The 12,500-nt window shown below is 43.4% G+C and overlaps 1 protein-coding gene across 1 annotated transcript in view; it reads left to right on the forward strand.

Moving 5' to 3' along the window:
- Positions 1-12,500, forward strand: part of LOC139923632 (protein sidekick-1-like) — a 210,974-nt gene that overhangs the window by 142,596 nt on the left and 55,878 nt on the right. The window contains exons 14-16 of the mRNA XM_078282594.1: positions 139-312; positions 2,895-3,031; positions 5,594-5,741. Of these exons, the coding sequence (XP_078138720.1) occupies positions 139-312; positions 2,895-3,031; positions 5,594-5,741 (459 nt within the window). The remainder of the gene's footprint in view (positions 1-138; positions 313-2,894; positions 3,032-5,593; positions 5,742-12,500) is intronic.

Here is a 12,500-nt window from a genome sequence, read left to right on the forward strand (position 1 = left end):
TGTGTGTGTGTTTACGTATGTGTATACATATGTACTAAGTCTTAGTGTGTAGCATCCATCTCTTTTTTCCAGGGATTGTGTTGGTGTGTGTGTGCGTGCGTGTACGTACTAACTGTGTGTATACCCCGTCCTCTGCAGCTTCCAGTGGGATCGTGGTGGAGTGCTGGTCCTTCCATCTAGCGGGGGGCGAGTCTCCGTGCGCCAAGGCTCCCTCACTATTGGCCAGACGTGGTCAGGCGACATTGGGGATTACACATGCACCGTGACATCACAGGCTGGCAACGATTCACGCTCCGCACGCCTCGAAGTCATGTGAGTTCAAAGAACCATGCAAGCAGTTTTGATCAAGTCACCTAATTTCAGAGAATAGGCTGATATTAGATCATTCTCAAATTGCAGCTCATCTCAAGAGAGCGTCATGGAATATTTCACAGTATTTAATTTAGTAAATAAATGTAAATAAATAAACATGGACCAAATATTGTTTTCTAACTCGTCATAAGACACGACAACGAACGTGACTTAGCATCCTGCAAACCAGTGGGAATATGAACAATCTATCCATAGCCAGCAGTCTAACTGGTTCAAGTTGCAGATATGATTGACAGGGAGGATGCCTCGGGCTCGAGCATCTGAGAAAAATTATCAAATATACATAACATAATTCAGGAAAAGCAGCAGATAGGTAATTTGGCACAGAGCCAAATAGAGATCAGCTTATTTCATCAGCTGCCTAATTAAATAATTGCTTGTTTCCAATAATAGCCATGTTCCATTAAGGGTCAGGCATCCTCTAAAGTAAATAAACGTCTATGCCATTAATAACGGTTGTAACGTAAGTGTGAGCTCGTGGCTAGTTATTGTGTTAAGTACTAATGTTAGATCATACCTGCCATCCGGTACCCTGGTTGGACGAAACTGTTATTTGGAACCTCAGCGGTTCAACCTAGTTAGTCTGTAGGGTGGGTGTGTGAGTTTGTACGTATGTTCATGTATGTGTGTGTGTGTGTGTGTGCGTGGATGTGTGCTCATACGTGTGTGTCGTATTAACCTTTTTTCCAGGCACGTGAGCAAGCATACAGTACCACACACACACATATTTGAAGCGTATCCTGCGCGCAGACGCACATGCTCACACACAGAGCCTCATTAAAGCTACTATGAGAGAATCCTATCAGGTAGCGGCCATTATATATTAATAGACTCTGGTATAATATATTTATAAAAGGCACTTATGATATATTAATACAATTGCTGGGTAGGAGAGAGATAGAACATGATTCCACATCCTTCTGAATTATAGAGTAATGAGAGGTTACACATGTCAAACTCACAGTGAGGGAGGAGTGGGCTTCTGTTTATGGCAATGCAAAAACGTGGGGAAAGTAGGGATTTCTGTATGATTGATTTGTGTGTGTGTGTGTGTGTGTGTGTGTGTGTGCGTGTGTGTGACTGACATCCTCGTTAGCTCAATATCAATGGGTCATAGAGGCTAACAGACGCTGGCGGCTGAGAAGACAGACTAATTACCAGCAGGTTATTGGTTCAACTCCCGCAAGACCCATTCATGTGTAAGTGAGTGTGTGTGGTTGTGCGCGTATGTGTGTGTGTGTGTGTGTGTGTGTGTTTTGTGTGGGCTGTGTTAAGGTAGTTGTTCCAACAATCGCTAAGCTCATCCATTAATTAATATGATCGTGTCAAGTCAGAAAAGAAAACATCATTCTCATTTCCCCCTGCTCCCTCTCTCCCTCCCTCCCTCCCATCCTTCCTTCTTCTTTATGGAGCATCTTCTCCCAAACTTCTCCACTCATCTTTCTCTCTCTCTCTCTCTTTCTTTCTCTCAATTTCCGCTTTCATACACACACAAATTTCAAACTTCAAATGCATAAACAAAACCACACACAAACAAAATCAAACACAGAAACACACACACACAGGTTTTTAGATCCTTCCATCATCTGATGAAATTAATAAGAGCCTGCAGCCAGTCGGAGGAGACCACTTGGGGTGGATACTCACGCTGATCCGTGCTTATTTAGAAATAATTGATGAGCAGATGAATAAAGAGTGCAACTGGTTTGGACACGAGGGACTGTGTCTTGCGTCATATTTTTGGTGTAAATGCGTTCAGTTTGTTCTGTTCTGTGCTCTGTTCATATTCTCCACTCCTGTTGTCTCCTCTAGCACCCATAGAGCACCCATAAATAGGACCTACATTGTGATCTGCTTTCCCTCCCTCCACCTCCTCCATCCCAACTGCTTTTTTATAGAGATAGTTATATATATGATATATATAAAAATAGATATAAAAATATCTATATAATCAAATGTATGGATGCTTTCTTTATTGAGTTCATGGGTATGACACATATATGATAAATGTCTGTATTACTTTCTTTGTTATTACTGTAATATGGTCAGGATGTACAGTTATTCGTGGAGGATGGTGAAATGTCTGGAGAATTTATTTATTTGTTATAGATGTGGTCATGAGATAGAAATATTTATAGCAGTGTTTCCATTAAAATTTAGCTGTGATGACGCACCTTAGCTGGAATTGAAAAATGAAAGAAATAAAAGTGTAAATACAATTAGGATTTAAAAATGTACATAAGAGCCATTCTGAAATTGCATCACCTAGTGGAACTGAAACTACATGAAACACTGATGTGTCTAATGAAATGTCACTTTCTTTGTTATAGACATGGTTATGAGATACAAATACTTATATAAACAAATGTCCAGACACTTTGTCTGGAATGGACAAGGTAATGATATATAATGGAGCATTTGTATACTTTGATGTTATGGAGTTGGTTCTGATAAGAATGAATATTACTCAAAATCCATTAAATGTAATGTTTTTGGGTCTGCCTTGTGTTTGTTGTGTTCAGAGAGCTGCCCCACTCCCCTCGCTCGCTGACGGCCCGTCTCAACGACTCCGACTCCCGCTCCGTCCTTCTGTCCTGGCTGCGCCCCTTCGATGGCAACTCCCCCCTTCTGCACTACCTGCTGGAGCTCTCCGAGAACAGTGCGTATGTGTGTGTGTGTGTGTGTGTAAAAGCTCTTTCCCTGGGCATACTTTATAGTCCCTGAGCAGCAACAGCTGTTCACTTCCTGTCTACCAGGCACTGACACACACTCATTTACATGAGGCAGACATATGGAGAATGGTGTCGCTGAGTAAATGTCAGGTAAATCCAGGTTCCCCACCACTACCACTCTTTCTACCCCCCACTCTCTCTCTCTCTCTCTCCCTCTCTCTCCCTCTCTCTCTTTCTACTGCTTATCTTCCTGTCTCTCTCTCACCCTCTCTTTGTCTCTCCATGAGTATCTCACTTCTCCGTCTTTCTATTCTTGTCTCTCTCTCTATCCTTCCTTCTCTCTCTATCGTTCTCTCTGTCTCTCTCTTTCTACTGCTTATCCTCCTGTCTGTCGCCCTCTCTGTCTCTCTCTGAGTATCTCACTTTCTCATCTTTCTTCCTGTCTCTCTCTATCCTTTCCTTCTATCCTTCTCTCTACCTCTCTCTCTCTCCCTCTCTCTCCCTCTCTCTCTCTTTCTACTGCTTATCTTCCTGTCTCTCTCTCACCCTCTCTTTGTCTCTCCATGAGTATCTCACTTCTCCGTCTTTCTATTCTTGTCTCTCTCTCTATCCTTCCTTCTCTCTCTATCGTTCTCTGTCTCTCTCTTTCTACTGCTTATCCTCCTGTCTGTCGCCCTCTCTGTCTCTCTCTGAGTATCTCACTTTCTCCATCTTTCTTCCTGTCTCTCTCTATCCTTTCCTTCTATCCTTCTCTCTACCTCTCTCTCCCTCTCTCTCTGTCTCTCTCTTTCTCTTTCTACTGCTTATCTTCCTGTCTCTCTCTCGCCCTCTCTTTGTCTCTCCATGAGTATCTCACTTTCTGCGTCTTTCCTCCTCTCTCTCTCGCTCTCTCTCTATCCTTCCTTCTCTCCTCTCTACCTCTTTCTCTCTCTCCTCTCTCTATCCTTCCTTCTCTCCTCTCTACCTCTCTCTCTCTCTACCCCTCTATCCTTCCTTCTCTCCTCTCTACCTCTCTCCTCTCTCTATCCTTCCTTCTCTCCTCTCTACCTCTCTCTCTCTACCCCTCTCCTCTCTCTCTCCTCGCTCTCTCTCTCCCTCTCTCCTCCCTCTCTCTCTCTCTCTCTCTCTCTCTCTCTCCCTCGACCACAGATGTTCTAACAGCAGGCTGGCTCTTTATAGAGGGAGAGAGAGTGAAGAGAGGGAATGAGGAATAGAATGACAGGAGAGACAGATTGGAGGGAAATGGCTGTAGAGTCGCTCTTGTTGTAAGCAGAGGGGAAGCGGGGGCTGGGGGGGGGGGGGGTGTACAGCAGTACAGACAAGCGCTCGGCACATCGGCGTGGGAGTGGGACTGATGTACAAATGTCAAATATTAATGTAGTTTAACATTTTAAGTAATCATCCAGATAAGTTTGGAGCAGACACCAGGAATATGTTGAACATCATCTTCAAGTCACTGATGATTTATTTCTTCAGCTGTCGCCATTTCAACAACATCCACAGAAATACACCAAGACAGAGGGAGGAAATAAATAAGGCATTATCATACGCACAATGAGCGAGAGGAGAGACAAAACATGGTGGGGGCCAGAGAGAGAAAAAGAGAGAGAGAGAGAGAGAGAGAGGGGGGTGGGGTGAGGACAGAAAAGTGAGAGACGATTTGTGTGGAGGAGAGGGGGAACAGAAAGAAAGGAGAAAAGCAGAGAGCCTAAATGTCTGATTGATTTCAGTGAGGACTGAATCCAGACAGTGAGGAATGGACTAGAGCACCTTGCACACTGATTACCTGCTGTCTGTGTGTGTGTGTGTGTGTGTGTGTGCGTGCGTGCGTGCGTGCGTGTGTGTACTCACATGTGTGTGCCTGTGTTTGTGTGCGTGTGTGTGTGTGTGTGTGTGTGTGTGTGTGTGTGCTAGAGTAGATGTTTTGGAGTGTGTTATAGAGAGAATGGACCACTATAAATGCAGTGTGTTATCATGTCTGACAATGGCTTTAATACACTAGCTGGGCTGGCTTAGAATGACTAACACACACACACACACACACACACACACAGATTCACACACATTATTCTTCTCGCTCACACACACATACAGATACACATGTGCATGCTGAGATGATAATGCTGCATCTGTCTGCGGTAATTTCAAGAGAAAGAGTGAAAGATAATGCAAGCTGGTGGCAATATATGGCAGAATCCTTCCTTCTTTATTCTTTCCCCCCCTTCCTTCCTAACTTTCTTCCTGCCTTCCTTCTTTCCTTCCTTCCTTCCTTCCCTCCTTCTTTCTTCCTCTTCTTCTTTCATTCCTTCCTTTATGCCTGTGTACTTCTCCTACTCCTTCCTTTCTACCTTTCTTTCTTCCTTTCGACCTGCCTTCTCTCCTTCCTTCTTTCCCTCCTCCCTTCCCTCCCTCCTTCCTTCTTTCCCTCTTCCCTTCCCTCCCTCCTTCCTTTCTTCTGAGTTATGAGTCCTTAGTGTCCCCGTGTCTCTATTTGTCCTGCCTCCACCAGATGTTATCAGGAGGATCTAAGCTGTGTGTCTTGTGTCTAGACTCGCCATGGAAGGTCTACCTATCAGAGGTGGATCCTGCTGTGACTGACGTGTCGGTGGGCGGGCTCACACCAGCCAGGACCTATCAGTTCCGACTCTGCGCCGTCAATCAAGTGGGTAGGGGCCAGTACAGCGCTGAGACGCATAGGTAAGAACAGGATATGCATACAGACACATTAGTTCTCGCACACACATCTAGGACACACACTGATCACACTACCGCATTTATTAAACACATTACTTCACAATATTTTAAGTCAAGCCACACTAATGTCTCCCTGTTGCACTTCAAAATGCATAAAACCAAAATATTATGCTTAGGGATTACAGGAGGTAGCTGCTGTAGAACATGCTGTGATTTGTGTGAAATAGAGTTTTCTACTCTACTGTTTCTACTCTACTGTCTACTACACATCTGTGTAATAGACTTCGTCACACTACCTTGCTAAAACTGGGCATGAATGAATTGTAACCTTTCTACAGTCAAAAGGCATAGTGTATGCACCCACACACTCTAATTTGTGTATCTCATTATGGGTGTGTGTGTGTGTGTGTGTGTGTGTGTCTGCCTCCATGTGTGTGTGCGCACAAGAGCCGTGGAGAGGGACATGGGACTCTAATTCAGAATGGGGATGAAAAAGGGATGGATCCTAACAAGGCGAGGCGAGGATGAAGGGAGGAGCTTTTTTGTTTAGAATCCATTTCCTTTGAAATGAGCAATTTATATTCATCACGACCATACTGTAGATGTGTGTGTGTGTGTGTGTGTTATGTGTCTGTGTGTGTGTGTGTGTGTGTATTTTCCTGCCAGTCTCTTTTTTCATTGTGCACTTAGTCAACTAAACAGCAAAAAAGGATGAATTTAACTGTTCTGCATGTCAGTGCGTGTGTAAGGGAGGGTGATTTGGCCTGAAAAGTAAATAGATTGCTGTGCAGATGTTTGTGTGTGTTTTATGTCTGTGTGTGTGTGCATGTGTGTGCGTGTGTGTGTGGCGTGCATGTATGCATGTTTATCCCAAGAGAAAACACTAATGGGGGTAATTATGATGCCTTAGTATTGATGGAGCTGGATAGAGCGAGAGAGGGTTGGGGGAGGTGTGGCAGGTCTCTCAACAATGATGCTCCTGGATACACACATACACTGCTGTACAGGCCGTCCCTGATACTCACACACAATACAGCAGATGTGGCAATGTATTCTGAAGTACACACACACACACACACACAGACACTCATGGTTTTCTCTGGCTGAAGAGGCTGGCCATACACAGATGCCAGTTGTAGTCCTGCCAAGTACACTCTCAGCAACAACAGAAGCTGTGAACGCTGCCATCACACATTCACACACCTCAGATTACAGTCTCCTTTCAGTTTTCTCCTCTGGTCTGTTGTTGTCGCCTCTCTTTACTACTCTTCTCTTTTCTGTGCTGCTCTCCTCTCTGCACTCAATCTCGCTCTCCTCTGTTCTCTCTGTTTATTCCAAATTCTTTCCTCTTCTTTCTTTTCCTCTTCTTCTTTTATATCCTCACTCTTTTTCTTTCCTGTGCCTCTCTTCTCCTCTTCCTCTCCTCTCCATGGTTCAGTGAAAGTCTACACACTCCAGTCCAAGCTAGGTTGTTAGAGGCAGCAGACAGTAGAAAAGATTGATCCTCGCTAACTGAGAGACTGGCAGACAGACAAGGAATCACTGGTCAGTCTATCAGAACAGATGGGTGTATGCCTCTTCTTCTACTTTTTGCTTCAACACACAAACACACACACACATTGCTATTTATCTGCTGGATGGCTGCCTAGATAAGACGCATACATGCACAGTCACAGATGCACAGATGCACAGGCGCGTGCTACACTTGACACACAGGGAGAGTGAGGCAGAGGAAAAAACCTCACAACTCCAAATGAGAAGAATGACAAAACGCAGTAATGTGGACAGAGCGAGGGAATGGGATGATGAGAGAAAAAGAAGCGTGTAATATTCATGATGAGAAACCCTTATTAAAGTTTGAACTTCCAGCTGCTTCTGCATTCTCCCATTTTGTTCTTGCCCTGATTAAGATCTTTATTACAACAATTAAATTTAAACATTTTTGTTTTTTGCCCCCTCCTCCTCCTGTGTGTGTGTGTGTGTGTGAGAGAGAGAGAGCTGTCTTTCACACACACGCACACACACACACCACCCCCACTCCCCCGCCTCTCTTTTCTCTTTTCTCACCAACCCAAAAGAGAGGACTAGGGCAGTGGGGGGAGTTAGGGCAACCGTCGCCATGGGAATCAGATGTCCTGAGAGTTGGGCGTCCGCTAAGGGTGCCTGAATGTATGTGATCAAAGCTGAAAAACACTACCTCCAAATGCAGAAACTCCCTTGAAGTGCCCAATTATACCATCTGGAGTCTCACACACATACACTTACTCATGCATGACCTACACTCACACCATTATCATCTTTAAAGAGGCAGCATTAACAGAGGAAAGACAGATTCTGCGTAAATGCCTTGAACTCTGGGCATCGTCAGAACTTTGAAGCATCTGTCTCTACTCTCTCTGCCTTAACTCTTACTTTTACTCTGACTGCATAGTAAGAACCTGAAGACATCAGACAATCACTGGACGTGTGTTAAGGTCTCTCTCTCTCTCTCTCTCTCTCTCTCTCTCTCTCTCTCTCTCCCTCTCTCCCTCTCTCTCTCTCTCTCCAGACCAAAGCAAATCAAGTCCTATTCATTACCAAAAACAAAAATGTAAGGAGGTTTTCACACTGGCTTTTTAGTCCGAATCACACTGGCTTTTTAGTCCGAATCATGTCAAAAGTTGGCAGTGTGAAAGCTTTTTCTCGAACTGGGGTGCGGTTTCTTGGTCCGCACACGAGTTTGACACATTTGGGGCATTTTCACCAATAAAGTGCATCGGACGGATTCACGCTGATGATGAATGTTTTACGCAAACGTGCCGCGGTTTGGCAGAATGATAACACTGTGAAACCAGACCAGTGATGCAGGGGGGCTTGGGAACGATTGAACTCGGGTTCGGACTCAAGCAAACGTACCAAGTGTGAAAACAACCTAAATGTCTTTCAAAATCCAAAAAATAGTGCCTCAGCAGGAGCCAAAATAGACGTGAGACCAAGTCGAGTCCAACATGTAGCAGTGGTTTGGAGATTTAAGAACTGCAGCCCAGGTGCCTAATGTACTTTTATATTCCCTTCCAAACTCATCGTTGTTGCCATTGGTAATGATGCAGCATCTGGCATCTGCTACAATTAGAGGTCGACCCATTATGATTTAATGAAGACCAACATAATACAGATTTTAAAAAGCAGATACATATACATACTGTATATGTATGTATGTGTGTGTGTGTACATATATATATATATATATATAGTGTGTGTGTGTGTGTGTGTGTGTGTGTGTATACAATATATACAAGACACATGCAATTATAAGCTTACTTCACTGAATGAAATGTAAAATATAATCCTTTAGATCTAGCTGCAGACCTTCACTGGCAGCCACCTCTACCCTGGACCTCACTTACTTAACAATAATACACTGAATATATTTTAAATAAATTCAATAAAATGGATTGAAGAAAAAAAAAGAACTACATCACTTTATAATACTATGTGAAGTTCTATCACTGTTCATCAAATTTATTTTAATTAACCCACAAAATAACAGGTCGGTCGTTATTTCTGCTGAATAGACCAGCAGCCTTGATGTGTCCTCCCAGTGACCTTGGTGTTATGACAGTTAATAAGACAGGTTGTAACTAAAGAACAAGAGAAATAAAAGCACTTAAGTCAGAGGAAATCGATTAAGATCAGATCTTTTACACAAAAGGTCTGAGGTATCTTATACATTCATGATGTAGAAAGAAATTGTTGATTAAAGTGAGCTTCTAGCCATAGCTTAGACGTTAGGTTGAAAAACTTAAACTAATACAAATAAAATAAAAAATAATAAACTGCACGATCACTGTGCGTGTGAGACAGGAACACTAGTTGAAGAATGTGGGCTAAAGACTGAGAATATCTAGTATTACTCATTTTACCATAATCATCAATAGTTTAAATTTGATGATTCTTTTTTGGTGATTCTTAAATGTTTCACCACAATGTGAAGTCATCAAAATGCACCCAAAGCACACCAGTGTTCAATTATTGCCTGACATCCTCCAGTCAAAACATGACACTGAAAGCTGACGCTGAAAAAGCGCACCAAGCAAACATTTAGACACAGCTTCTGCAAGCAGCATTAGGGAATGCTGTTATTTATTTTCAACACCATAGAGCATAATCAGCTGTAATTGCCACTCACGTCCATCGATTACTGATTGTTTGTGAAAGCTCTAAACAGCCCTGATTAATCAGACAAGCCGATAAATTGGTTGACCTTTGACATGCGGTATCAATGTCACAACATGCACAAACATACACACAGGCATATGCATATACACACAGACAGGAACAGGCCTATAGTGTTTGCCAGTGCTTGGTTTTTGTTAGAGGAGTCACAATAAAGCAGTGCACCAGGAGAGAAGTACAATATGATGAAATAGCACTACAAGTGTGATTTGGTTAGATTATCACCACTCTGCTGTTATTCTCAGCTCTACGACCTTGAGTGCTCCATTACTTTACAGCCCTGCAATATTGTCAAAAAAGATTTGGTCTGAAAATGCTTTAAGTGTTTAATTTTAATACAATCCATTGATTTTGGACCATTACCAACAGAAAATATTTTGTTTTAATAGCAAATGTTTAATAGCTTGCTGTGTTTTGCATGTGAAATAACGCACATGGAATACTCATGGAATGTGTCTCTCTTAATTCATTTATGGGACTATGTAGAAAGTTTCCCTGTTTCCCCGACAGAGTCTCTTCAGTGTGTCACCCTGCTCCAGTTGTTCTTCTTTTAGCCTCGGGCAAAACAGCACAACATTTTAAGTAGACACGACTTAAATTGTCAAACAAGAAGAAAACAAACTCATCTATTCAGCTGGTTCCACCCATTTGTGTCAAATCAGGTTTCTCTCTTTCTTTTTATCTCTGTTGCCCTCTGTTTATTTCTCTCCATTTCCTACTCCCTCTGTATCTGAATTTTAGTATCCTATTTGAGTAGAGGCAGACTTAACATCCCAATAACACTATTAAATATAAGAGTCAGCGTGTACGTGGATTTGGAAGAGCCAGTGGGCTTTAAACTATGGAGAATGACACAGATAGAAACTTTTACTAATTCCCACAGCAGTGACTCACTCACAACACATGCAAGGTCTCTCTCTCTCTCTCTCTCTCTCTCTCTCTCTCTCTCTCTCTCTCTCTCTCCCTTTTATTGTTCACACACACATACACACAAACATGTACACCTCCTGCAGAAACTGTCCTCTTTTCCTTAACAACAAGGGACAGAGAAAGTGTGTCACACACAATGTTCAGGCATAGTTATGGGCTGTGTTTGATTTGTTTTGTTACAGTGCATGTATGGGTGTTTGTATGTATGTTTGTGGGTGTATGGGCAGACGCGGAGGGGCAGGGGAGTGAGGGGGGTGGTATTTTATTCCTCTAAGTTCCAGTGTGAGGCCGCTGTCCTTATGCTGAACCCGCTGTATGAAATATTCACTGGTAAACGGTTGGACGGGAATTGAGGCAATTCACTGGGAGTTTCTGCTATGGGTTGTAAGTGTGTCAATGTGTATGTGTGTGTTGGTTTTATTTGCAGGCGAACGGTGAATGACTGCGTCCGTTCAGCACTGTGTGGGTGTTTGTGTATGTCTGTGTGCATGTGTCTGTGTGTGTGCATTAATGTGCATCATCAATTACAGTAAAACGTAGTGGCATAGTTGAGGATTATATATACCCCATTTCCAAACGTATACACTAATGCCCATCTCATTCACACAAGGTCCATTAGACTGTGTATGTGTGTGTATGTATGTGTGTGTGTGTGTGTGTGTGTGTGTGTACATGTGTATGCCTGCAGCACCTGGTGCTGTCTGACAGTGCCTAACCTAATGGAAGTAAAGCACAGCTGTAAAACCACTGGCCTGTGCCCATATATCCGCCCGCGCAACTCTCTAGCTAACAGCTTTCACACACCTATCTTTACCTACACACACACACACACACACACACACACACAAAGATGCACACACATAGTCAGACACATACACACTCAGAGGCGCACGCATACTCAGTCAGACACACACACACATACACACACTCATATAAATACAGACACACAAATACACAGAGCAGCACCATGGCTAATGTTTCAATAGCTTACAGAGAATCATTCAGGAAGAGATGGAAGAGGGAGGGAGGGAAGGAAGGGGGGGTTGGATGAAGAGAGAGAAGGTGAAATAAATCTGTAAACATAATCCATGGAGGGGAAAAAGGCCATCGGATGTAGCAGTCTGTCTTAAGCTGAGAGAAATTTGTTTGTGTGTGTATGTGTGTGTGTGTGTGTGCCCATATGGCTCTGATTATGTTAGCTGAGCTGCTTACAGTAAAGCCAGAGGCTGACCAGCTCAGCCTGTGTGCTTTACCAACCATGAGAGGCTAGGAGCTTTAATCATGGGTGGGAGGTGGGGGGGGGGGGGGGGGTAAGGAGGTGAGAAAAAGATAGAAGGATGAAAAATTGAGGCTAAAATACATGATGGATGAAAGGTGAAAGTTTGCAGATGGAGGAGGGAAAAGGGAGATCAGAGTGGGGAAGGAAAGAAGGGATGAGGGTGTGGAGAGAAAGAGGAGAGGGGAAGAGGGCAGAGAGAGTGAGGGATCATACTGTCTCACTGGAAATGAAAAGAGGAGCACTTCGCTCATCCTCTACTAATAGTGATTTAACTATCTATTGCTGTCACACACTATAGCCGGTCTACTGGGGAGGGAGGGATTGGGCGGGGTGGGGGT

The sequence above is a fragment of the Centroberyx gerrardi genome, chromosome 3, assembly GCF_048128805.1.
Source record: "Centroberyx gerrardi isolate f3 chromosome 3, fCenGer3.hap1.cur.20231027, whole genome shotgun sequence".
In the NCBI taxonomy this organism is placed as follows: Eukaryota; Metazoa; Chordata; class Actinopteri; order Beryciformes; family Berycidae; genus Centroberyx; species Centroberyx gerrardi.